At 57.1% G+C, this 27076-nt stretch overlaps 3 protein-coding genes across 3 annotated transcripts; 2 read left to right on the forward strand and 1 right to left on the reverse strand.

Moving 5' to 3' along the window:
• The first annotated feature begins 830 nt into the window (after positions 1–830).
• Positions 831–2506, forward strand: LOC149861356 (serum amyloid P-component-like). Its single transcript, XM_090053179.1, has 2 exons — positions 831–967; positions 1371–2506. The coding sequence occupies exons 1-2, from the start codon at positions 904–906 to the stop codon at positions 2024–2026; spliced, it is 720 nt and encodes a 239-aa protein (XP_089909305.1). The 5' UTR covers positions 831–903; the 3' UTR covers positions 2027–2506.
• A 5417-nt stretch (positions 2507–7923) lies between these two features.
• Positions 7924–9424, forward strand: LOC149861357 (serum amyloid P-component-like). The gene is made up of 2 exons (XM_090053546.1): positions 7924–7987; positions 8775–9424. The coding sequence occupies exons 1-2, from the start codon at positions 7924–7926 to the stop codon at positions 9422–9424; spliced, it is 714 nt and encodes a 237-aa protein (XP_089909672.1).
• Positions 9425–13072: 3648 nt separating this feature from the next.
• Positions 13073–22916, reverse strand: LOC149861358 (uncharacterized). The gene is made up of 7 exons (XM_090053749.1): positions 22857–22916; positions 21962–22085; positions 20567–20735; positions 18042–18145; positions 17539–17629; positions 16476–16636; positions 13073–15494 (listed from the first exon to the last, which is right to left on the reverse strand). Exons 1-7 carry the CDS (start codon positions 22914–22916, stop codon positions 14878–14880), a joined length of 1326 nt encoding a protein of 441 aa, XP_089909875.1. The 3' UTR covers positions 13073–14877.
• Between the last annotated feature and the right edge of the window lie 4160 nt (positions 22917–27076).

The raw sequence follows: 27076 nt of genomic DNA on the forward strand, positions 1-27076 counted from the left end.
CCGTGGGGGGCTTGATCTGTGCCCTAACTCTCACCCTTAAGCCCCCTCACCCCCATAAACTTACCTTTAGGGAACTGCTCTCCACACTGCCTGGCTGTATTCCTGGCCATGTGCACGTGGGTAGGAATGTGCATGCACCCGCTGAGCACCACTCCCAGAAGCCCCAAGCACCTGCCAGGGGAAACTGGCCACTTGCTAGGGGCAAGTGACCAGGATTTGATGTTCCCATTTCGGGACTGTCCCGCCCAATCAGGGACGGGTGGTAACCCTAACAGCACGCCCTGCGTTCACCACCCCCAGCCCCAAGCAGCCTCTTGCAGGATGTAACGTCCAGCCTTTGGGGGGAAACCAATAGTTTCTCGTGTTTTTTTCCTTCAAAGGAGAAAACCTGCATTTACTCAGGTTTTTCCGTGGTGAACAGAAAACCCAGCTCCTTGCACATGATACTGGGTCGATAATTACTATGATTTGACTGTGTCAAGGCGAATCTGGGACAAATGCTGTCCCGGAGTCATTCAGCCTGGGACTGGGACTTGATGTTCACATTTCAGGACTGTCCCGCCCAATTAGGGACGGGGGGCCACCCTACCTGCTGCCCAGATTGGAGTCTCTGACCCTGACCCCCCCCCCACCAGCAGCTCTTGCCAGGCAGCTGTAATCAGCTCCATCGATCTCCAATTGTCAACACCACTAGGTGCCCCTGCCCCAGCATCTCCAGCTCAAGCTGACCAGGAAGTGTTGGCACATTGTTTGCACACTCCTGCTGCTGCCATCACAGCTGGGATATAAGGAGGCCAGCATCACGGGCCCTGCGACTGGGCCACTGCAGAGCAGCTCGGCTCCCATCCCTACTCCTCCCTGCTGCCCTGACTCTGCTGCTGCTTTCCCAAAGGCCAGAAGAACATGGAGAAGCTGCTGCTTTTGCTCCAGGTCCTGACTGCTCTTTCCGGCATCGCAGCCCAGGAAGGTAGGGAGTGAGGACCTCAGCCAGAGCTGTGCCTGGGGGTAGCAGAGGGCTGCAGGGCAGCAGCTGGGCTGCTCATGTGCATGCGTATGAGCACTTGTGCCATCCAGGGTTGGGAGGCCTCTGACATGTGATGAGGAGCTGGCTCTGGGGCCTTGCAGCAAGCCCAAAGGGCCAGCACTGGGCTCAGTCCTCCCTAATGGGGCCGTGCCAACAGTGCAGGGTCAACCTGGAAACAGCCCCCTGCACTTGGAGATCCCGTACTGCTCGGCTCAGCTGCTGTGGGCTCCTGGTCCTGGGCTGCTCCAGCCACCTGGGCTCAAGGTGTTGATGGTGGACACAGTGCAGTGCAGGAGAGGGGCTGGGTGAAGTTGGGCAGTGACCACTGCTCTTGTTCCCCCGGCAGATCTCTTTGGCCAGGTGCTCGTATTCCCTAAGGCTTCTCCAACTGCCTATACCCCACTGGGAACCAAGAACAAGCAGTCGCTACAGAGCTTCACCGTCTGCCTGAGATACTTCTCTGACCTGACCCGGGATTACAGCCTCTTTTCCTACGCCAGCAGGACCAGCGACAATGAGGTCCTCCTCTTCCGAAGTTTCCCTGACGTGTACAAGGTCTATGTGGGGGGGGCAGCAGTGTCCTTCCGAGTCCCAGAGAAAGAGAAGGCACCGCCTGAGTGGGTCCACCTCTGTGCCAGCTGGGAGTCCGCCACGGGCATTGTCGAGCTGTGGGTGAATGGGAAGCCTCTGCCCCGCAAAGGGCTGCAGAAAGGCTACTCTGTGAAGGCTGAAGCTGTGATTCTGCTGGGACAGGATCAGGACTCTTATGGGGCCGGGTTTGACGAGAACCAGTCCTTTGTTGGGGAGATCACTGATGTGCACATGTGGGACCGTGTTCTCAACCCAGCTGAAATTCGACTGATCAAGAACAACGAGGTCCTGCCTTTGCACCCCTTGGACTGGAGGAACATGAGCTATGAAATCAAAGGCTATGTCCTGCTGAAACCCAGCCTGTGCCCCATGTACCGGGCACCCCAAGCCGCGCAGGAAGAGGAGCTGTGAAAGGGCCAGGCAAGCCGGTGCTCCTCTGTGCCAGTGTGACCATATAATGGGGCAGCTCCGGAGGTCTGGGCCCATGGCCTTTCTGGGGATGTTTGTCTGTGTGCTCATGTATGGCTGGGTCCAGCTGGGCCTAGTGTGCAGGTGTGTGTTTGTATGTAGCTTATGCAAGTATTTAAGCTGTCATTGTGCCCCTGTCATGTCCAGTGCCCTTTGCACAAAACCAGCGTTATGGAAAGGCCACAGGGCACAGCTGAGTCTCAGCTGCCCATACTCCTTGCACACATCCAAGCATTGCAGGCCCAGCTGCACCCAGACACACACACGCACATGCACACCCACACTCAAACACATACTCACACATACACCCACATCTTAGCAGAAGCTTCATCTTATCAGAGACAAGCCTCCATCAACATCGTCGTCATCGTCAGCAGCAGTAGTGCATCTCAGCATCCTGGTAAAATGAAATTCAAGGGTAAATCACAGCTGAAATGAAGGGTAAAACCCCAAAGGACATGATGGTGCAGAATCGCAATAAATGCCACTGGCCTGATCTGAATGCGTTGTGAAGTGTTTCTTTCCAGAGGCTACCCAGGCAGAGATCGCTGTCTGGCCTGGTCCAAGCTGGCCCTGCTAGAGCAGAGCCAGGGGAGCTGCCTGCCCTGGGTGGGGCGCGGGGGGCATGGAACGGGCACTGGGGGTTTCCGGGGGAGGCTGGAGAAGTGCTGAACCAGGCTGGCTTAGGAGGAGCGCTCCTTGGCCTGTGCAACTGCCTCCAACCTGGGATCTGATGATGCTAGTGCAGGGGCAAAATGCAGCCATGGGCCAGATGTGGCGCTCCAGGCCATTCTATCCAGCCTTCAGGGCCCCTAAAAAATTTAGAAAATTAATATTTATCTGCCCTGGGCTGCCTGTCATGCAGCCCTCAATGGCTTGCCAAAACTCAGTAAGCGGCCCTCCACCCAAAATAATTGCCCACCCCTGTGCTAGTGCCTGTCCACCCCACCAGACGGGTGCCCTGCACTGGCCAGAGCCAGGCACAGGGTGCTGGGAGTCCCTTTGGTGCTGCGAAGCCCTCACCTGCTCAGGGGATCAGGGACTGCCACCACCTGAGGGCCCTGACCCTGCGCTGCAGTCAGGCCCAGGGACACCATGGACCTCCCATGTCCAGGGCATGTGCTTGATCCCAGAAGCTGGGGGTGGCCTCCTCCCTTGCCCATGTTTCCAAGGAGATGCTGCAGTAGGCAGGTGCCGGCTCTGGGTGCAGGCTGTGGCTCCCACTGGGGACGTGCACCTCCCCGCAGCTCTGTGTGGGTCCCTTTGGGGGCTGTGGCCAGACCCTGCTTTTGTGGTATTCCCTGGGTGCTGGCTCAGGGACTCCCAGCACTGTGACCTGGCTGTGGTACCCCTGGCGCTTCGGTGTGTGCAGGGCCAGGTGCAGAACTGGCCCCAGTATTTTCACTGCCCAGTTGGTCCTCACATCAGGGACACATCCAGCCAGGCTAGCCAGCACTGCCCCCTTCCAAGCCTGTGACCTGCTCTGCACACACACAGCTTGCAGGGCAGTCGCCCCACATTATGCAGTTCAGGTGGAAGCAGCCCTTCAGGCCATTGTCCCCCCATTGCTGTGTCCTCAAGCTGTACGGCGGCCTGATCCCATGGTCATTCACGCTCTGGACTGGAGGGCTGCATGGTCCAACAGCCCTTGAGACAGGTTCCCGGGGCCCGGAGCAGCCACCAGCAGCTCCCAGGTCCCTGGTGGCTGGCCAGGGAGGAAGAGGTCGGGGTGGAGCTTGGCCTTGGCTTACCTTGCCAGGGGCTTGCGCCACACCTCACCCCAGGGAACGTGCTCCCCACAGAGCAGTGAGCCTGGCAGCATTGCTGCTGCTAGGCCATGGCACAGCACCCAGGGGCTGCCATAAAGCGCTGGAAACAATTCGTTGTGGTTCACTGTTACAGTCTGAGCAGAGCTGCGCACCCCACTATCCAGAAATTTCCTATTTCTTTATTTGATTTCTATGCCACCCCCCCCAAAAAAGGCTCAGGAAATTCATAAAATTAAATAAAATGAAGGATGCACATGATGCAATCTTGACACAGGGTGTGGCATGCCCTGGCAGCAGGACAACCACGGACAGCTGCGTGAGCAGGAGCAGGAGCAGGGTCGGGAGCAGAAGGCTGCAGAAGGGAGCAGGATATGGCCCGGTGCTGGGAGGGCGAGTGCCCCCATACAGCAGCAGGTCACAGAGGGGCACACAGTGCTGGTGCTGCTCCACCTGCCTCCTCTCCTGGCACTGAGCCTGTTCCTTAAACCCTGCCTTAGCCGACTGAACGTGCTTGTTTGCCAAGCACCTCGGCCATGTTTGCTTTGGCTTAGCCAGGCTCCTTCGCACTGCCTTCTGTTTGCACAGCCCAGCTCAGTGCAAACACCCCTTGTTTGTGGCTGGCTGGTCTGCTGCGCTCCCTAAGTCGCACCTTGTTTGGGGCTCTGTGCAAACAGGCTTGTGATGAATCTGTCACGGCTCTTCCGCACTGAAGGGAAAGGGGTGGCTTGAGAGGTTGAAAGATGCCCTGGGAGTGTAGAAAGGGAGTCAGACATGGGCTTGCTCTGTCTCCAAGCTCCAAACACAACTGTAGATGTGTGGATATGGTGGGGCTGGTGGGGGCTGTGGGAGGGTGGGGGGGTGTTTGGGACTATGGTGGGGGCTGGCCACAGCCCTGCCTGTCCCATCTCCTGCTGAAGTCTCCTGCTGCAGCCGCCCTGGGAACAGCCCCGCCAGGACCTGTGCTGGCTGGGGCTGGGGCTGGCGGGAGTGTGGGCATGCACTCCCCGGGTGGGAGTGGTGGGGCTCAGCCCCATGTGGAGCACTGCAGGGGCAGTTGCGGGCTCGTGGGCTGTATTTTCCCTGCCCCTGTTCTAGCCCCACCTTCCCCAGAGGAGGCTTGAAGCTGTATGTCTCACTTCCCAACCAAGTGCTCTAAGCACCAGATCACAGGCTAGGCAATGCCCAGCCCTCCTCTTGAAGTTGGCCCACTGGGCAGTCAGGAGGGGAAGGCTCCTAGGGGCTAGGAATTAGTTGCCAAGCCAGGAGCGTGGCTCAGTGCGATGGATGCTCCCCAGCCAGAAAGGGCCCTAGGAGCTGGCCATGCAGCCTGCTCTCAAAGGAGCAGAAGCTGTCCCTGCGCTGCTTGGTCCTCCAGTGAATCTTAGAAGCCAGATGTAGAAAAGCCACAGAAGCCCTGGGGAAAAGATGCTTCTGAGACTCATTATTAGATCACTGCTACTGCTACATCCCAGTTTCTGCATGGTTATAGCAAAATCAAAGACTGATGATGAGCTCATGAAGAGTAATCCATCGCCTTAGCAAAGCCCAGGAGTGCAGGCCGGTGAGTGTTTCCTGCTGCAAACAGAGAAGAGTCGAGTCAGATAGGGTCAGGAGACACTTCCATCGGAGACTCTGATTTCAAAGTAACTCCTTATTTTATCTCCCAACATACTTTCTTGGCCTATCACAACTTAGCTTTGTGGCATATTGAAAACAAGACTTTCAGTATGTGTCAATGCACGTCAAATATGCAGCAATCCAAGCAAGAAAAACCAGCAGCAGTTTGCACCCAAAGCAGAAACAACATGTCAGCTGTTTCATTTCATTTGTTGAGGAAACCCTGGAGTCGTTTACACTTTTGCATGCCTTGTCCTACCTTTGCTTCATATCCGCAGCCTAACTCATAATACCTTTGTCTTCAGTATTCCTACTTTTAGGCCTAGGATGGCTTTTTCTCAGCCCAGATCCTTTGCTTCACTAAAATCTATATTCTGTAAGCTATGGCCTAGGAGCAATTCTATTTTTCTTAATACCTTCTTGGCCTGCTACTGATGCCAAAGCAGACCAAGCCAAGCACAAGCCCAGGAAATATTTGCCCATTGGAGTAAAGCAGGCAAAGCTTTTCCTTGGCTGCAAACCCCAAGTACCTGTCCTAGCAGCCCATCTCCGATCTCTAAGCTCGTTCTCCTGGAGGCTACAGTAACTAAACAGGTGCTTGTACGTCCATCACCTGTTTTCACAGGCACAGCCTACCCAGCCGAGGAGTGCCTGATAATGGGCACGAGGCCAGCGGTTAGCATCGGGCACCTGAGACCAGCTGAAGTCAGGTGCTGCCAGGTTTCTTTTCTCTGGCCTGCTTGCTGGGAGGTGCAGTGTGAAACATTGCTGAGCCCACTCCCTTCATCCTCCACATGATGCAGAGCTCCAGCTCTGGGGGGCTTCAGTGTCTCCATCCTACCCATGTGGGTACTTTCTTAGCTCATGCTGCTCCTGGCACTGCTGCTTGTCCAGAGCCAAGAGTGGGAGAGGTCTGCGCTGCTGGTTCACTGTGAGCTGCGACCAGCCATCCAGCGGTAACAGGAGGCCCAGGACTGTGCAAGACCCGGCTGGCTCTTCTAGGATTCCTTCGAGGTACAGTTCCCCACATATGGATCCCGGGGGCTGGCACTCCACCCTAGGCCATAGCAGACAGCCACGCTCTGGTTCTGTTGGCAGCTTCTTCAGCACAATTTATTCCCAGATAAGAAGAAACTGAAGTCTAACAAAAAATGTCCTGCCTTTCTCTGTCCCAGGAGGGCCCATTGTCAGCCTCCCTGTCCCCCAGATTCCCTCCTTTCCTCTTCCCTCCTTGCGCTGCTGAAGCTCTCACAAGCCTTCCACCTGGGACACAGCGGGTCCCTCTCACCTGCTGTCTGCACCTTTTCCAGACCCACGCTGGCTGCAGCCTGGTTTTTCTGCCCAGGTGCTTTAAGGGGCAGCCACTCTGCTCCCCCTTGTCCCCAGGATTGGGGTCAGAGAGACTCTTGTGCAGCTGGGCTCTCCCTACCCCCCCCCCCCGATTTTGGAGGCCCCGGAGCAGCGGGAGACCATAAAGGTGCAAGACTCCAGGCCCGGTACCCATGAGTCATCTGGGCCGGCCTTCTCTACCCCCTGCACGCAGGGCAGTGGGGCATGGGCTGCGATGTGGGAGATGGTAGTACGGGATATTGGAGGCCCCAGTGGCTCACTCAGTGTGAGGACCCCTAGATCATAGCAAATCATCATTCTGGGGCAGGAGAGTCTGCCTTAGGAGCATGGCAGGTGCCTGCCACCCTAAACTTAGGTTTCAAAGTACCAGCAAGAGCGCAGCACATCCCAATCTGCTCTGCCCCATTAGCTGTGGCCAAAGCCCACTGCTTCAGGGGAAGGATCAAGAACACACAACAAAACACACCCAGAAGCCAATGCATTCAGGGGGCAAATGATCGGTGGTGACCAGCGAGAGCTGCCTCGCCACTCTGACACAGGGACGGCAGCTACTCGACGTGTCCAGGCACAGGCGTCCTGCCACAGGTCCCCTCCTGCTGACTTGGCAAGCACTATCTGGAAGTGATTTGGGTTTTTTCCCCCAACCACTCCGCTCAGACCATCCCAAATCTTCACTCTCCTAAGAGCTAGAAATCCAAGAGAGATCCAAGGAAGAGGACCATGCTTCAGCAACCAAGGAAGGCAAAGCCTGTCGTGCCTGTGACCGCGGGGTACAATTCTGTCAGGTCCCAGTGGTGACAGGTAGTCTGACTCGGAGTGGAGGGGCGGAGGCTCATGCCAAGCCGTGGTAATCAACTCCATCGGTTTGCAAGTGCCAGCACCTGCCTGGGTGCCCGTGCCCCAGCAGCTCCTGGCTCCACCTGACTGGGAGGTCATTTACACATTGATTCTGCTGCTGGAGATATAAAGTGGGTGAGTCTGGAGGGCCCCGCACTCAGGGACTGGCATCACTGGGTTCACATCCCCCAGCAGAGTGGCCCAGCTCCCATTCCCTCCTCCTCCTTGCTGCAGAGAGTCTGTCCCTGCTTCATCCTGCACTTGAACATGGAGAAGCTTCTGCTTTGGCTCCTTGTCCTCGCTGGCCTCTCGGGGATTGTTGCCCAGCAAGGTAGGGGACAGAGGGGTCTGGGCCAGTTGGGGCTGGGGCTGGGGCAGGGGTGAAGCAGCCAGCTCACGGCATTGGGGTGAGGGAGAGTGGAGGCAGTGGGTTTGGAGTGAGGGGCGCTGGCAGAGCTGTGTGAGGGGAGATCCCGAGGGCTGCAGGAAGGAGCAACAGCAGAGCTACAGGAGCCTAGGACTGGTGTCTTGGGGGCTGAGGAACGGGACTGATGGGCACAAGCCAAGCTGTGCTGCTGTGTGTGCAGGTGTGCTTGCCAAAGAGAAAGCCCTGGACCCTGGCAGGCGACAGAGTGGGAGCTGGCTCCTGTCCCAGAAAAACTCTGGGACCTGCACCCCCCATTGCTGCCTACTCCACACGCCAGCATGGCACCGAAGAAGGGAAGTGGCTGGAAGGGCAGTGCCGGCAGCTCAGGAGCTGTTTTTGGCTCAGGAAGTGGCTGAATCTTAGGGGCACAGAGCCACTGCTCCTCTGGGGATCGGCAAACGTGGAGCGGTACTGTCAGGACCACACACTGTCACTAGGGTAGCCTCGCTGCACCATGCCCCTGACACCCTGTCCCTTCCCGGCTCTCTGCATCCTCTTGGGGGAACACGCCTGTCCCTGCTGGAGTCCCCTCCTGGTGCAGGGGGGCAGTGGGAAGCGCATGCATCACCCCCTGCACCCTTACACCACGCTGCCATTGCTGAGAGCCCTCCTGCAGTGTGAGGGGCTGGGCGAGGTCAAGCAGTGACCGTGGCTCACAGCCAAGCTCACTGCTGCTCTTGTGCCCTGGCAGATCTCTTCGGCCAGGTGTTTGTCTTCCCTAGAACATCTGCAACTGCCCACGTCCTCCTGGGAACCAAGAACAAGCAGCCACTGCAGAGCTTCACCATCTGCCTGCGATACTTCTCTGACCTGACCCGGAACTACACCCTCTTCTCCTACGCCAGCAAGGTCCATGACAATGAGATCCTCCTCTTCAGAGCTTACCCCGGGACGTACACACTCTCTGTGGCCATGGACTTTGTGGCCTACAATTGCCAGGAGAAAGAGATCCCTGAGTGGGTCCACCTCTGTGCCAGCTGGGAGTCTGCCACGGGCATCGCCGAGCTGTGGGTGGATGGGAAGCCCCTGCCCCGCAAAGGGCTGCAGAAGGACTACTCTGTGAAGGCTGAGGCCATGATCCTTCTGGGGCAGGATCAGGACACCTATGGGGGCGAGTTCGACGAGACGCAGTCCTTCGTAGGGGAAATCACTGATGTGCACATGTGGGACCGTATTCTCACCCCAGCTGAAATTCGGTTGGTCAGGAACAACGAGGCCCTGCCTCCACACGCCATTGATTGGAGAAACCTGGCCTATGAAATCAAGCATTATGTAGTGCTTAAACCCAGTCTGTCCTCAATGTACCGTGTCCTCCGAGCTGCACAGAATGGGAAACTGTGAAAGGGCTGGAGGTGTGTGACTGTGTGTATCTGGGCCTAGTATGCACATGCGTGCTTGAATTTCATATGTACAACAAGCGGTGTCCCTGCGGTCTCTGTGCTGCAGCATGCATCTGTGTTGTGCCCAGTGCTCTTCCTACAAACCAGCCGTATGGAAAATCCATGGGGCGCAGCTGGGTCTCAACTACCCGTGTTCCTAGTGCACCTCCAAGCATGCCAGGCCCAGCTGCACACATACACACCTTACTGGGGAAAAAAGGCCTTCATCATCATCAGGATTAACAGCAGCTGCAGCTCATCATGACATAAATGTGAAGTTAAATTCAAAGGAATCGCAAGATTGAAATCAAGTGTAAATGGGAACATAGAATAAATTTCACAGCTTTGACTGAAACGTGTCTCTCAGTGTTTCCTTCCAAACTATTGCCTGGATCGCATGTCTCCTGGAGAGGCTTTACTCTCATGAAACAGCAGGTTTGGGCAGGACTCAGGCCAGGACGACCCTGCTAGAGCAGCAAGGCAGAGGAGCAGACTGCCCTGGGAGGTGGGACTGGCACTGAAGGTCTTCGGGGGTGCTCCTGTAGGTGCTGAGCTCCGGGCATGAGGCATAGGCTGCAGATCCCAGTGCAGATGGGTGCCCACCTCCACGCACCCCCAAGGGGGCCTGTCATTCCCTGGGAGGGTTGTTGCCAGGCTGTCTTCTCTTGCCATTCCCTGGGCACTATCCCAGGGCTCTGAGCACCGTGGGCTGGCTGCTGTGGGTCTCGTTTTTCCATGTCTAAGGACAAGTATGCCCAGAAGGTCCTCTCATCCTGTAGCAGTCCCCATTGCTGCGTCCCCCTGCCTCGCTGCTGCTTGGGAACACAGGGCACTGTCTGACCGTCAACACACCCTGTTCCTCATGCAACTGAGAGTAACACAGCCCAGAACTTGCTCTGCCCAGTCTGCCACTACGGCCATGACTTCCTGGCATGTGACCTGCCACCCTCAGGCACAGCCCAGTCCTACCAGCTTCTGGCAGCAGCACAGCAAGCCCCAGGATGTGATCATGCGGAGCACAAGCTTTCCCCACAGTGGCCTGCCCTCCTGGCCATTCGTAGCCTGGGCTGCAGTGCCATGTTGGCCAACAGCCTCTGCTTCTGTGGGGTATGAAGCAGGCACCAGAAGGCAGCATTGCTGCTCTTCCTCACCAGCGAGGGCCCTCCTGCTCTGCCCTCAGGCAGCCACGGGTCCTGAAAGGCAGCCCCAGAGTCCTGCTGGCTGCAGCAGTATGCACCCTGTAATGGGAGTCCCTGGAAGGGGCCTTGGCCTTTAAGGGCTGGGCTGCATCTGCCAGAAGGGGCGGGGCCTGTGGCTATATAAGCGCAGCTCCACCAAAGTTTGGCAGAATAGCTGTGGCGGCAGAACGGGTGGGATCTGCTGGCAAGTGCTTAGGCAGGCCAGACCCTGGACACTGCAGTAGGGAAGGGGCCTAAGGAAGAGCTGGAGGCGGGAAGAGCCCAGCAGAGATGGAAGAGGCCTGGGGGAACGCTGGAGCTGGGGGTCCAGCAAAACCTGACTGAACCTGGAGGCAACTTGGCAGCAGGGGCCTGAGCCAAGGGGCAGGGGGTGGCTGCAAGCAAGGAGGGAGGGTACAGCTAGGACACTCCATGACTGCTTGAGACCAGTGAGTGGTGTGGGCTGTTTTCCTTCCTGGGAGGCTTGTTTTCTGATGGCGTTTGGGTGAGCTGTTCAGGGCAGGTCTGCGAGCTGGCCCTTGTGACTATTGCACACATGAGAAGGCAAGAGCTGGCCAGGGCCCAGGGCCCCATGACGTGACAGAGGAGCAGCACCTAGAGCAATTGCCTCTGGCTGAGCTGAGGGTCTAAGGTGTGGCAGGCGAGTGCAGGAGGTGTCTGGCAGTTGGAAGGGATGCGGGGGCAGCAAGTGGAGTTTGGCCCCTGGGGCAGTTGTGAGCCTGTGGGCCTTGAGCTGCCTGGTGCCTCTGCTGCCTCACACATGTGCCCATGTCAAGACAGACCTCCACTGCAGACCTCTGTGTGGGCACGGCGGTGCTGGTCCCTCAGTGCCCTTTGCCCAACTCTCAGTGCCTCTGCACCCCTCTCCATCGTACCATTGAAGCAGGAGGGCCTGGGAACATAGGACTCTGGGTCATTCTGCCCTTCACATTCAAATCCATTGCTCACAAACAGTAAAGGAAGGCACAAGCCCCTCCACCTCCGAACACACATACCAAGAAGGGCGTGCCAAGACGGACTGTGATGGCTATGTGGTTGTATTGTTTGCTTTGATGTTCCCTGTTGAAAGTGTTTCTTGGATGGGTTTTGTTCTGGTGGGGAAAGGATTAATGGCTGGATTGCAGGGAGGGAGGTGAGGGGCTATTTGCACTCTGGATGGTGCTGGCAAGGCCCTTTCCTGAGAACTCTTGCTCTTTCTTGTCTCTGGTGGGAGAGAAGGAGCTAGAAGCAGGGGAGCCAGAGAGTGCATGTGAGTGTGCATGTGGGAGTCTTTGCTAGCCTGCAGGCTGCTGGAGTCCACAAAGCCTGCTGGCGTGAAGCCCCACAGAGTGGAGTCTGCCACGTGCAGACTGTGACTGGAAAGGCTGGGGTAGTGGGGCAGATGCCACCTGCGGAGGGCAACAGAGAAGCTGAGACCTGTGGGAAGAGGAGTTTCGATGCAGAGACAGTGGCGATCTCTGCCGGCCACCGGAACCAGCTGGGCACTGAGCCCTGGCCGGGGGGAGGAGAGAGGTGTGAGGAGTTAGTGTGCTTCGAACCTTCATTTTATCTTCTGTCTTCCCCAGTTCTGTGGCAGGGTTTTTCCCTAGTTAGTAAAGCTGGGTTTCTTGTGGCTGTCCTGCAACTCGGCATCTCACCTTGCAGGAGCTTGCATGCTTGTGGCTGTGGATAACTCGGGTCTTGTCCCAAGGACGAGCATGACGGAGGACATACAACATAAGGAGGGTTACAGAAGGGGTCCTGATGGCCAGTGTGGTTTGCAGGGTTGGAGCAGTCAGCAGCTTTTCTGCTCTCACCTCCCTTGCGCTCTGTTTCCAAGCCCTCGTTTGACTGCCAGCAAAACGCAGTGCTGCTAGCGGGGCTGTCCTACACGCGCAGCCTCCTTTACCTGAGTTAACTAAAACAATCAAAGCATTGGGCGCTTGAGCATTAGCTCAGGTCCGGATCAAGCTACCTACTGGGTTTGTTTTCATTGGCCAGGCTGCTGCCAGGTATGGTGCAAAGTGCTGCTAAGCAGGCCCCAGTCAGCCCCCGCGTTTCTAGAGAGCTTGAACTCAGAGAGGAATTTAATTTCTCCATTCTGCTGCTCCCGGTATTTTCTGAGTTCACTTACTAACAGGAGACCTTGGCTAGTCCAATAGCTGGTCCCATCTGGCTCTTACGAGAGCCTCACGTATTGATACTACCCAGGCTTGTGTTCAGGTTGTGCCTGAAGGTGGGGTGAAAGAGGGCCATGGCACCAGCCATCCACAACCCTCTGAGCCAGCGCAGCCCCAGGGAGGTGACACTTATGTAGACAGATGTCTGCAACAGGTAGGAAGGGCTGAAGGACTGCGATTCTCCCCCGCTGCATGAGAGGCCTCCTGGCCCTGCCCCCTGCACAGCATGGGGCTCTAGGAAGAACAGACAGAGGCAGCAAACACCCCTGCTTCCTTTTGCAAGCAGTTTCTTTTATATTGCAATACCTGTGAGTCACATGGAGGTACATGCCGGTGTCGATACAATGCACCCTGTGATCAGCTCGCAACAGCAAATGCACTTGAGTGCTCATCCCTGGCAGGCAAAGTGCCCTGCACAAGTGCCCTACAGCTACAACACTGAGAGGGAGCAGTCAAGAAGCCCAGAGTGTCAGCTTTGCCCCCTGACCAGGGGAGAGCTGAGCAGAGACCATGGGGGCAGCCATGGTTAGGTGTGGAGCCCCTCAGACAGTCCCAGCTGGGAGCAGCTCCAGCCCCATCATGAATTGTGCTGAGTAGGTGGGTCCCGCACATCAACAGGGCAGCAAGTGGTAAACTCACAGTGACTGCTCACCAGAGACTCTGGGAGGCAGGATAGGGAAGAGCTGGGAGGTTTTAAAGCAGGGGGGTGGACTAGATGATGTCTGGACGTCCCTTCCATCACTGTTTCTCTGAGACGCCAAATATGGGCCTGGTGCTGGGTGGGGGTACCCAGCTATGGCATCAGGAAGATTGGTCCTCACACAGAAACTATCCCCCAACTCTCAGATGATGCAGTCACAAGCACTTACTTGGCTGAGACAGAAAAGAGCTGTAGTCTACAGACCTTCCTATACGCTCCAAAAATCTGGACCAGTCCCTAAGCAATGGAGAATGCCCCAGGGGCATGAAACAAGAGGATGAATGAACGGCATTAGCGAAAATCACAGCTAATGACTGTGGCTGGTGGAACAATGCAGAGAGGGGATGGACTACGAAGCGGCGTGAATATGGGGGAGTGTGGCGCTAGATGTTTTGGGAGGGAGGGCGAGACCAAAGGCACCTGCTAGGTGGAGCAACTGTGTGCACCCAGGGCTTCGCCAGCAAATGGACAGAAACTGCTCAGGAATAAATTGGGTTTGAAACAGTGGAGGTTTCCAGTCGTTGGAGCTGAGGGGAGTGGTGGGAGGACCCTGGAGGTTCAGTGTGAGTGGTCCTGTAGGGTGAAGAGGGGTCAGGACACAAACACAAGTCTATGCTGCAGTGCCCAGGAGCACGCACAGCTGGCCCAGGAACTCTGGCCAGTCCTGTGGTCTTATATGTAAAATACTTTAGGTACATGCAGCCCTTACACTTGGAGACATAACTAGGGTAGGGTCGATCTAAGTACCAAACTGTACAGATGTGCAGGGAGGTTAGATTGGGTAAAAAAGGGCTAGCCTCATCTTAGTTCACCTGAGGAGGTGACCCCCTGCAGACCCACCAGCACCTTGGATCCTGCCGACCCCCCTGTGGACCTGCTAGCCCCCTCCCCCCACCTCAACTTATGGTACTGAGATCAGGTTCCTGGCATAGCTCCTGGCACTGGTGAACGTGTGTACACGGCACACTCAATCTCTGACCACGCAGGTTAAAGCAAGCCACATGATCATAGACTGGGTACCATGAACATGTGCACATGCCCTTAAACTGTAGCACAAGGAGGCCCAGCCAGGCCATGTGGGACTTCCTGTGGGCAATATTGGCCAAGTGAAAGCCACGCATGCCCCGAGGCTGGGGACATCCACAGCTGGCTGGACTAAATGGGGGAGAAGCCCGAGCTGGCCCTGGGGTAGGAGGGGAGGAGATGTATGCTTGGGAATGACACCGGTCCCAGAACTTTAAATATGATGCATGAGGCATGGCGGTGCGCAGTGGCAGAGGCCACTGGGCAGGCAGCACCCCCTGCAATGGGGCAGCAGGGCTGGGGTGGTCTGCACAGCTCCTGGCACCAGTGGGGCTCAGCTTAGCCTGGGCTTCAGAAACACATGGCCTATCATTTCATAAGGGAAGTTCCTCCAGTCAAGGATGGCGGGGGAGTTGATATCCCAGCCTTCACTCACGGTACGTACTTCACTAGGTGAAAGGCGGAAATCCCACATATACACGTCGGTGACTTCCCCGGCAAAGGCCTGGCTGGCATTGAACCTGCCCCCATAGGAGTCCTGCTCCTGCCCCAGCACGACCGCAGCCTCGGGGCTGATGGCATAGTCTGCCTGCAGAGCTTTCCGGGGCAGAGGCATCCCATTCACCCAGAGTTCAGCAATGCCCGTGCTGGACTCCCAGCTGGCACAGACATGGACCCAGCCCTGGGTGGTGCTCTCCTTGCCTTGGGCATTGAAGGACACAAATTCCCCACCCACGTACAGGCGGTAATTCTGGAGCCTGTGCTTGTAGAGGAGGATGTCGTTGTCCTGGCCCCTGGTGGCATAGGAGAAGAGGGCATAGGACTTGATTTGCTCCGTGAAGTACCTCAGGCACACAGAGAAGTTTCGCAGCGGCTCATCCACCTCCATCTTCACGAGCACGGCAGAGTCTTTGCTCCTTCTGGGGAAGATGAAGGCCAGCTGGTTCAGGTCTGGGAGAAAAGGGGCACAGATAGGCTCCTCTGCCAGGCAGGAGACTCAGCTTCTGAGACCCCTGTGTCCCAGCAATGTGCTCTGACCAGTAGGCAACAAGCTAGGCACCCCCAAGCCTCTCCTCCACCCTCCTCTTGGCCCACCAGGCAGCCAAACAAAGGAGACCTGGGGCTGGGAGGGCAGGGGCAAGCCAGGGGCTGAGTGGCTTGGCGCTGAGGCCCTGGAAGGGGGGACCTGAGGCTCTGCCCTAGCTGCCTGCACCCATGGTTGAGCAGCACCATCCCCAGGCTCTTTATCCAGTGACTAGTAAATGCAAGGGTCAGTGGGGAGGGTCTCCTGGGCAGTACCTAGCCCAGGTGCTGGTGGGTCAAGCCCTGTGCTGGCCCTCAGGCTGCTGGGCTGGGAGGTGGGAGGGCACCTCCTCTTCCTGCGCACAGGGTGATCTTGCTTATGGAGTCACAGACAAGTGGGGCTAGCTGGGCCCTCAGACAATCACGTCTAGTCCAGCCCCACTCCCAGGCCAGTGCCCTAAGCCCGGCTCTTAACAAGAGGAGGCATAATTCCATCTGGGCCCAGGATGACAGTGGTTGGTATGAACCATGTGGCTCAGGAATGGGGAAGTGGCATCAGCCCTTCGCTTAAAAAGTCCCATTCAGAAGCAGCCCCTGCTCCAGCGGTAGCGAGGAAAGGACTGGCATGGGGAGGAGAGGTGGGTAGAGCAGCAATGGGCAGCCCCATAGTGCTGAACGTGGAACGGTGCCGCTGCAATCCATGCCAGACAGCTCTGGGGACCTGGGCGAGCTTGCTCCATCCCCTGGCTGCCCCCATGCTCCATCACGGACAGGCTTGTTCACAGAGACAGTCTGAACGAGGCCCCTGGACATGCCCAGCTCGGCACCTCAGCCCTGCTGGAGATAAGTGAAAGCCCCAGGGTGCAGGGCTATGTGCCCTAGTGGCAGCTGCAGCCAACAGGGACCTACCTGTGGTCTCCAGGTCGTACTTGGCGATGGCTCTGCCTGTGGGGCTGGTGGCCGTGCAGGTGTAGGTGCCAGTGTCATTCTTGCCGTAGGAGGGGATGAAGAAAACACTGTCCAAGCTCCTCTGCAGGACGTCTTCCTTCTCCCACAGGAACTCCCATGGCCTGCAGAGGACAGGGGCTTATCAGTGGGGGCACAGATTGGAGCCGCTGAGACAGCCCATGCGGCAGCAACTGCTGGGCTAGGGCCACACCTCAGGCCAGCTGGGCGCTAGGGGCAGAAGCTCGGCTCTGAGAGAGCCCCCGAATGCAGGAGCTGCTGCCCCCCACACCTCTGCCCTGGCCCAGCAGCCAGCCCCGGCCCATGGGGCTGTGGGGCCTGGGGTTCCTGGCTCCCATGCGCAGCAGGAGGGGCTGTGGGCTCACACTGGGGGTGAGGGCCAGCCCTGTGTTTCTGGACCAGCTGTGAGCACCTGCAGCCCCTCCCAGGGGTGCAGTGGGGCCAGGACCTATGGTGCAGTGCCCGCCTGCTCCCGATCCCGCTGGCTGGCCCCTGCTCAGCCCAGGGGAGCTCTGCAGGGAGGAGGCTGGTGCCCGGGAAGTGCAGTGCCAAGGCCTCTGCTGGCGGCACGGGGGCGCAGGGTAACAGGGAAGCCTGCAGCACTCCCTGGACACCGGGGCTGTGGCTGGGGAAGTTGCAGGACCGTTATGGGCCTCGCCCTCCTTCTCTGATGGGCAGGGCAGGCTGGGAGCGCCCGAGTGGTGGGGCAGATGCAGACGGTGGCGCTACCTGGAGCAGGCTGGCCGCAGTGGGTCTGGGATCCCCTGGGGCTCTGCAGAGACCATGCCAGCTGTCCCACTGCCCCCGGGCCCCACTGCTGGCAGGTGGAGCATGAGCTTGGTGGGGAAAGCAGCTGAGGCACGTGCCCTGGGAGTGCTCTGGGCCCAGGGGGCTCGGTGCACAGGGGGGAGCGAAGTGTGGGGGGGAGCAGTGGGGGCCGAGCAGCTGTGAGAGGTGCAGCCAGAGCTGCCCAGCTGCAGGCGTCGGGGCTGGGGAGATTCCTCACCCGAGCCCCCCTGACACCTCACAGATCAGCTCCATCTCTGCGCCCAGGCCGGGGTGGGGCGGGTGCGCCCGGATCCTTGCTTCTGGCAGACCTGAAGTGGGGAAAAGACAGTCCTGGTTGAGGGGGGGTTCCTCATCCCGCAGCACAGCCCCATGCTCCTGATGCTCCAACGCTTGGTCACTGGCAGCACCTACCGGACATGCTTGGTACGGCACGGGACTCTTGCGCGGAGCAGCAGCTGGTGCTAGGTGTTGTGCCTGCGGCTTGTGGGCTGCACCTGGGACCCCGCTCTCAAAGCACCTGCGGTGTCCCCTGAGCTCTAGGGGATTCCCCTGGCTTCACACGCTGCTCCGGGTCGGTTCAGCCAGCCCCTTGCAGGGGCAGGGGCTGGGGACAGGGCAGCCTCCGAGCAAGTGGCAATCGTTGCCGTTCAGCTCCAGAGGGAGAAGCAACCCCTCACCCAGCACAGGGATGTCACAGCCAGGGCTGCCTCAGTCACCTACCTGCCAGGGAGACGACGCCTAAGAGGCCAGCAAGGACAGGGAGCCACAGTAGCATCCTCTCCATCTTCTTCGCTCGCTGACCGAAGCTGAGGCCAGAGCCACGGCTGCAGGGAAAAGGGGTGTGATAGTGAGAGACTTGTGGACAGTAAAATGATTCTGTGTTGACCCCAGGAACAAAGCCCCAGGCCCCTGTCACAAGCGTAGCTGTCTCCACCTCCCAGCAGCAGCAAACCTCTGGTGCCTGCTCCTGTACCATGCACCATAACTGCCCAGGACACCATGTGGCACCACTTCTGCTCCACCTGCCCTGCTGCTGGAGCTGGAGCTGGTGCAAGGTGCAGTGGAGTACAGGGGAGGTAGGAGAGTGAGGCCCCCATAACTCCATTCAAGTATCCTCCCCCACGTAGGTAGCACCTGGGGACTTTCCCACCCACTGCTACACTACTGCCCTCTGAGTGAGCTGCCCGCTGCTTGGGTGCAAGGCTGCTGGGCTGAGCAGATGGGTGGGAGTGTTCATTAAACATTCCCGCTGTGTCCTTGAATCACAGAGTTGTAGACAACGAGGGTTGGAAGGGACCTCAGGAGGTCACATCTCTTCCAACTCCCTGCTCAAAACAGGACCAGCACCAACTAAATCATCCCAGCCAAGGCTTTGTCCAGTGGGTCTTAAAAACCTCCAAGGATGGAGCCTCCACCACCTCTCTGGGTAGCCTGTTCAGTGCTTTACTACCCTCCTAGTGAGAATATTCTTCCTAATATCTACCTAAACTTCCCTTGCTGCAACTTGAGCCCATTGCTCCTTGTTCTGTCATCTGCCCCCACTGAGACCAATCCAGCTGCATCCTTTCAAACCACTCCTCAGGTAGTTGAAGGCTGCTGTCAGATCCCCCCCTTAGCCTTCTCTTCTCTAGACTAAATGAGCCCAGTTCCCTCAGCTTCTCCTCACATGTCCCCCAGCCCCCTATCTTCATTGCCCTCCGCTGGACTCTCCCCAAGTTGTCCACATCCTTTCTGTAGTGGGGAGCCCATAACTGGACACAGGACTCCAGATGTGGCCTCCCTGCTGCTGAATGAAGGGGAAGAATCTCTTCTCTTGATCTGCTGGCAACCCTTCTACCAACGCAGCCCAGGATGCTATTAGCCTTCTTGGCAACGAGGGCACACTGCTAGATCATATTCAACTTATTGTCCTCTGTACCCCCCAGGTCCTTTTGTGCAGAGCTGCTGCCCAGCCCGTCAGTCCCCAGCCTGCACTGGTGCATGGGATCGTTCTGTCCTAAGTGCAGGACTTTGCCCTTGTCCTTGGCAAGAGGCTGTCATGCACTCGGGCCTCACAGCCGCTTCCTGCTTCCACCATCTCTAGGAATGATGCAAACAAAGTACTTCTGCTTGTTAACAAAGCACAGAGTCTTGGAGGTGCTCCTGAACCCTGGAAAAATGGGTGTGGTGTCCCTGGGTAAAAGGATAAACAGGATGGATTGGGAAAGGCCAGACCTATTAGCCTGGCCGCCAGCCAGGGAAATATCACAAACAGGCTGATTCATGGGAAAGACATGGGGAACGAGAGGAAATCAGCATGGTCTGTGCCAGGGCCAGGGGTCATGGAGACTCAGTCTAGTTTGCAGTGAGGTCAGACGCTGTGTTTACAGTGGTGCTGACACCAACCTGATGTGCTAGCCTCGGACCTGATGTACTCAGACGACCAGATACGATCCTACGTGCTGGAAGGCATTCAGCAGCGTGTGGCTCTGTGCTCTCAGAGATGGAGAGCAGGGGGCTATCGGGCACAATCACATCATTTCCTCTGGTCTTCTGAGGTCCAACAATGCCACCCACTCGCCTCTGCATGGAGCATGAAGCCAAGTACTGGCTCGAGCATGGCCCCAATTTGAATGCAGCCCATCTGGCCCAGAGTGCAGGCTGCAGCTCAAGCCTGGCGGCTATTCCAAAGGTCCATCACTTACATCATGGGTCAGCAACGTACAGCCCGTGGCTGGTCCGGCCCGTGAAGCTGCAGAGCTTTGGCTGTGCGGGTGCCCGTGCTGGAAGCTGTGCCCATGCTGCCCCACTGCTTCTCTCCACTCCCCTCTCTCCCCCCACACTTCCTCAAGGCCGCAGACATCTTCCAGCTCCCCGACCCTGGGGCACCTGCCCACCGGGTACAAGCTGTGCTCACGCTGCAGCTGTGGTGCGGAGGGCTGGGAGAAGCAGTGGTAGTACTGGCACGGCTCCCAGCTGCAGGGGTCTGGTGGGGGCCCAGGGACTGGGGCTGGGTTGCTCCATCCTGTGGCTTAGGTTGCTGATCCCAACCTACGCTGTTAAAAGTGTCTGCCTCATTTCTCACTTGGTTCAGCTGCTAGCCACGGGCTCTTGCTCTGCTTTTTTCTGCTGGATTAAAGTTCCCCTTAGTACTGGGTGTCCCCTCCCCCCCACAAAAACAAAGAAAAAGAAAAAAAGAAACATAAACGCAGCCATCAAGCCACTCCCGCATCATCTTAATGAGCTAAGCCAGGGGTCTTACTCACCATGGACCCTGGGCTGGATCCAGACTGCGGGGGCTCCTCCCGGGCTGGATCCATGGGGCCAGCAGCCACTGTGGTGGTGCTGCGTTTGAGCAGCAGCATGGGTGAGGGGCTGGGGGGCAGGACACAGCTGCCTTTGGACAGCAGTGTGGAGGCAGCTCAGGTCCGGGGCCTGCAGCAGTGCAAGGTGTGCTCAGGCAGTGGCGTGATGTCTGGGCAGCAGCGCGGTTGCATGGGGCTGCTCCTGCTGGCCATGTCCAGGGCGGTCCAGGGACCCCCAGCTCTGCGGCAGGCCACACTCCAACTTCCAGCAGCCCGGCAGACTATCTGGGGCCAGAACAATTCTGCACCGGATCTGACACCCTCGAGCTAAACAGACTGAGTTCTTCCAGTCTCACCAGCAGTGTCTCTAGCAGTAGGCGACGGGGCGTGGGTAAAGGGGTGCTGGAAGAGGCAAGGGGACCAGGGGCTCTCTCCTCATCCCCCACCCCATCCTGGGGGAGACACCACTGCTGCAGGAGGAGCGGTCCGGGTCAGCACAGCCAGCAACCAGAGGGCTGAGTTGCCTATCCCCACTGCCAAAATAAGGGTTTCCATGTCCCTCACTCACAGGCTAGTGCAAGTTAACCCCATCACTGCTGGCTGAAGGCCCAGGGCACAAACCCGACTGTGTGCATTGCTGCATTTCACTGCCAGGCCCTTCCTCACAGCATTTTCACGCCTCCTGTCCTGCTCTGCAATGCCCCTGTTACAGCGCAGGCTCCTGAGCCGGCTGCAGGTTTCCAGGACTGGCCCCAGGGGTGGGGGCAGGACTGAAACCTGCTCCTCCCCAGAGCTGCCTGCCATCTGCCCTGTCACTGCCAACCTCAGATGCTTGGGCTGCCCCGTCTGAGATGGGCAGAGGTATGGCCCCCTTGCCCTCTAGGCCAGCTGGCCGAGGGAGCAGCACGTGCCACCTGTGTCCACCTGGTGCTAGGGGAAGACTGCAGCTGCCTGAGCCCCCATGGGCTGCCACAGCACCAAGCACCACAGTGGGACAACGCTGCCAGCTACAGACAGTCCCAATATAGCGCCTCCCCCCAGGGTGCCCGGGACTTAGCTGTAGTGCAAGACAAGGGGAGTTTCCCCACAACAGGACTGTAGGAATTTCTTTTAGGACAATCAAAGTTGGTCTTGAGAGATTTCCTCATGCCCCACCCAGCTCCCCTGGCAGCCTGGCCCCATCCTGCACGCCTCTTGCACAGACCCCAAGTGCTCTGGGGGCCAAGGGATATGAGGGGGCTCAGGGAGCTGATCCCAGCCAAACAGAGAGCTCAAATAGGCTTTGAATGTGCTGAATCCTAAACTCTCAAAAATTACTAGGAGATGGCTGATGGGCCAGGGAAATGGGCTTCTTACCAGGGTCTAGGAGCCGAAGTCTCAAGGAAGCACAGACGTGGGTCACTGCAGTTGGGTGAGTCAACAAAGCCCAGTTGCAGGGCTGAGAAGCTGAGGTCCTAAGGTGGTCTGGAGCCCTTTTTGACTATTTTGCAGCTGGCTGAATGCTATGACGTGGTGCTGCGTATCCCCTGTCATCATTGATATGAAGCAGGTTTGTTCTAATATGGAAATCGGAAGGACCTTACATGTCCTCTGGGAAATGCATCTATTTTTGTCACTGGTATAAAGCCAGGCATGCAGGAAGTGAGATCCCAGTGGTTTAAGACCAGGAAACCAGCCTCAGGGCATCCAGAGTGACCTTATGGGGGCAGGAAAGGGTCCCTGGGTGTTGTTCTTGTTGCTTGTTTCTTGTCTGTGGTGATGCAGGATCTCTGGACATGGCCATTCAGGCCAGCATGGACTTTTTTATTGGACATGCACCAAGCCTCCCTGGTTGTGGCAGCCACCTTGCTGGTAGACTTTTAACCCAGTGGGGCTCAACCTTTTTGCTTTGTGGGCCAGAAGAGTGGTACTAGGTCTGTCCATGGGTTAGATCCGGTCCATAGGGCTGATCCAGAGTGCTGGATAGGCGCAGGAGGAGCCTGATCTGGCTGCACAGCAACAGAAAATCTGGCCTCATGGCAATGGGCTGACTCAGACCCAGGCCCTATCCAGCTACCAGGCAATGGCCCAGGCCTGTCTGGGGCCTGATCCAGCCATGCAAGGTTTGGAAATCTGGCAGCAGGGCAGCAGTGCCAGTGTTAAGTGCCGCTGCTTCCTTGCTGCCACTTTTCCAGACCCATGGGGAGCCCCACAGACCAGATGACATGGCTCCTTGGGCTGGAGGCTGAGCCCCCCCATGCAACCCATCTACCAGCACTCCATGGAAAATGTCACGGTGACCTGCCTCCTTCCAGCTGACAGAGGCCTGCATGAGCCTAGGTCACACTTGGCAGGACTTAGGTTAAGCGAGATGCATAGTTTGCTCCTTGTTTTCTGCTTTTACAGTGCAGCGCTCCCTGGTGCCTCAAGAAGACCAAGCACCAGCTAGGGCAACTTCACGGGTGATTCACAGTTCATGGGTGTCCTGATATCTTTGGTGCTGCCCTTTCTGGTTATGCCATTGTCTAGTGCATCTCATCCACTGACCTGGAATCCAACTGACCTCGAAGGGCTACTGAGCTTCCAAGAGTCTTAGTCTTGGCCTCTCACTGACCCTTCAAGGTTTTACAGTAGTGGGTGTTGGTCGGCCATTCACATTGCCATTGCTCGAGCCTGCCACTGAAGATCTCCACTTCTTAACCAGCAACACATTTGAAACACACCTATCAGAACAATAGCTTGCAAACATCACTGTTAGAGCTGGGAGGCAGTGGAATAGACTGAGGGAAGTTGTGGACTCTCCATCACTGGAGCTGTTCAAGAAGAGATTGCAGGACACTGGTTGGGGATGATCTAGGCATGGTGATACCTATATTCTCCTATAGATACTTCCCATGATTCTGGGCTTTGCTGGTTGCCCTGCCCCTGCCTTTTTGCTACACATCAAGGTGTTTATAAGCCTTCCTTAGAGGCATCAAATGTTGGCTACTAGGACTGTGTGAAGCTTCGGGTGGTGATTCGATCTGGAGGAGATTTGCCCCGATTCAGTGGCTGAATCTCTGAATCCGAATCAAATCAGGGGACCAATTTAAAGGTCCGAATTGACTCGAGGCTCTCCAGATCTTCGGAAAAGATTCGGAGAGCATTGATGATTCGGGCAGTCCTCGATGGCTGCAGCAGAGAGATGCAGCCAACTCCAAGCTGGTAAGTACTAGGGATGGGGGAGGGAGAAGGGGAACATGGGGGGACCCCTGCCAGCCCCCCCAACCCTCCCCTGGTCCCCCAGCCTCCCATGGATGCCCCCCACCACCCCAGCTCCCAGTACTTTAAAAAAAAGCTCCAGTGCTCAGCAGGTGTTGCTGGGGGGGGGGCAGGCGATCCCTGCTGCCCCTCCACTGCCCCATGCTGCATGGGGGGCTCTTCCACGAGCCCTCCGACCCCCCCTTGCTCCCCAGCCCCTACACGGGTGCCCTGCCCAAGCCAGCTCCAGCCCTTTAAGAAAAAAAAAAGCCAAGAAAAGCCCCGGGACTCAGGCTCCTGCAGTGGCCTTGGGGTTACGGGGGCTTGTGGAGAGCTCCCCACATGGTGCGGGGCAATGGGGGGCAGGGATCACCCCCACTGGCACAAGCGGTGAATCCCAGGGTTTTTTCGGGGGGGTTAAAGGACTGGAGCTGGCTCAGGCAGGGCACCTGTGGGCGGGGGCTGGGGGGAGCAAGGAGGGGAGGTCCAGGGGCTCATGCAGAGCCCCCCATGCAGCCTGGGCAATGGGGGGCAGAGGGGATCACCCCCCCCCACCTGGCAGTACCCACTGAGCCAGGGCTTTTTTTCCTCAAGTGCCGGGAGCTGGGGGAGGCAGGGCAGCCATTGCTGCGCTGGGAGAGGGGCGGGGGATGGGCCTGGCCTGGCTGATTTGGAGATTCGGCCAAATCGAATCGGGACAGTGATTCGAATCACCGAATCGAAACACTGTCCCCTGAATCGGCTGAATCTGAATCCGAAGTGAATACTAGCCACTTCATACAGACCTATTGGCTCCAGCCAAGGCTGGGGACTGATTGTGCTGTGCCAATGTTTCTGCTGGGGCCAAAGCTAGAAGGTCTTGCCCCTCTGCTCAGGGTCAGACTGATGCCATATTTGGGGTCAGGGAGGAATTTTACCCTGTGGTCAGGTTGGTGTGGACTGTAGGGGGGGTTGCCTTATTCTGAGCAGGGTCGTGGTGTGGCAGAAGACCATCTCTGTCTCTCCCCAGACTCTGCTATCTGACAATTTGGTTATCATGGTCACTGCGAACGGCAGACTCCTCTGATCCCATCTCTTCAGGTAACCCTGGGTTGTAACCTGAGCTGGAGACATCCCTGAGGGAGGGGGGAAACCTGCTCCCTCTGCCTACATGACTGGCATCACATACCCGCGTGGGGGCTTAAACACCCTATTGTTCTAAGCCATGGGTGAGCAAAATGCAGCCTGTGGGCTGGATGCAGCCCACCAGGCCACTCTATCCGGTCCACGGGGCCCCTAAAAGATTTAAAAAATTAATATTAATCTGCCCCTGGCTGCCAGTCACATGGCCTGCAACGGCTTGCCAAAACTCAGTAAGCGGCCCTCCGCCCAAAATAATTGCCCGCCCCTGCTCTAAGCAATGCCAGCATGACTGGGAGGGGGCTAAAGAGCCTGCCAGTCTACCTGGCAACCAGTGATACATACCAAATTGGTTGGCTGGCAGCCAGCAGTTGCTGGCCTTCATTGGATCAAATAAATAAGGTCATAAGGTCTATATAAGTTAAGGACTGCCCAAGAGGAGGGGCAGTAGCTATGATGAAAACTCAGAGAGAAGCTGGACCATCTGAAACCCTCTCTCTCTCTCAACTTATGATCAGTCAACTGTTTGCCTCCAGAGGGAATCTTCACCTGCCTCTGGATGAAGCGTGTGAGTAAACTACCTAAGCTCTAACTAGATATATAGCTTGCAGTAACTCAAATGCGTGATCAAAAGCTACCATGCCACTTTGCTCTAAGGGATTTCTCTGATATTGCTCTACCTTGTACTCTGGTCCAAACCTACTCCTTGTAACCAATAAAGATCTGCTCTGTACCTAGTGTCAGAGACTTATTGGGAGAGAGTCTAGATTGTGCCTTAGGGTCCCCTTGGTTCGGCTGACTAAGGGACACCACTACTTGTGCTTCAGACTGAGGGAAGCTCCCCAAGTTCTTGCATTGGGTTAAGTACCCTCAAGGACTAATAGTCCTGTGTTTCCCAGAGGGCGCAGGTCCCAGATCAGTCCAGACTCTGGGTGGTGGCAACATTACCCCCAGGTTAGCGAGTGTGCTCCAGGAAAGGGGTCAGCCGGACGTGAGGCGCCCCCAGGGAGGCACTCAGAGCCTGGAAGGTGGTCGGGTGCAGTGAGGTGGGTGGCTTAACGCAGGAGCGCTCCATACAGGCCCGTCACACGTGGCCTCTGCCTGGGACCTCTTGAGCGTATATTGACAACATTTTGTAGAAGCAGGACGTTGGCTTCCACAGTTTTGCTGCTTTACCTGTGGCCAGTTCGGGTGTTGTATCAGGGCTGCTGGCAGTCTGATGTAGAGTTTAGATTATGGTTTGCGTGGCATGGCTTGGATAGGGATGATCTTTCCAGCCCTGCATCTCTGTGACTCTACGACTCTATGAAAGTATTCCTCAAGGGCACTGGGTATTGGCTGCAGCCACGGGTGGAGATTTTGACTGGGCTGTACCACTGCCTCTGCTGGGATTCAAACCCACAGGTTGCTGGCTTGAGGGTCTTCCCCTCTGCTCAGGGTGAGACTGATGCAGTATTTGAGGTCGTAAAGTAATTTTACCGACTAGTGATATCAGTACGGAGTTGGGGGGAGGGTGCCTTCTCCTGCTGTGGAGAGCATGGCCTCTGCCTGGACTCTCTTGTGCCTGTGATAACAGCCTTTGCAGCAGTAGGACACTGGCTGTTGTGGTCCCCCTGTTTTACTTGTGGCAGGTTTGGGAGCAATGTCTTGTTGGTTTGGCTGACCAGGGTTGTGTCAGGGTTGACTGTGTAGTTCAAGAGGTTGGATGATGGCTGTGTCAGTGATGGTTTGAACAGGGCTGATCCTGCCACAGGCAGAAGGCTGGACTAGATAACCCATGGAGGTCCCTTCCAGCCTGACGTTTCTATGATCCTCTAAAGTAAATCAGTTTACATTTGGATGGACATCAAATGTAACATTGCTGTAGCCTGAGGTGACCAGTCCAATAACAACAGCCCCCAGCTCCCTTGGGCATCGCTTTCTAATTTTGCTGTTACTTTAATCTCCCCCGCATTCCCAAGGCTGCATGTGAGCATCCGGTCAGATGTGAACAACAAGTGCAACAGCTGTTCATTTGGCTCAGCCTGGGGCTGCTCTGGGGGATCAGGGCCTGAGCCAAGTCACTGCTGCTGGGACTACGTGGCCCCTGGGAAGCTTGCTGGGAGGGAATACCTGTGCCGCAGGCATGAATCC

Source organism: Crocodylus siamensis, chromosome 6 (assembly GCF_052110815.1).
Source record: "Crocodylus siamensis isolate JL-2025a chromosome 6, ASM5211081v1, whole genome shotgun sequence".
Lineage (NCBI taxonomy): Eukaryota > Metazoa > Chordata > Crocodylia > Crocodylidae > Crocodylus > Crocodylus siamensis.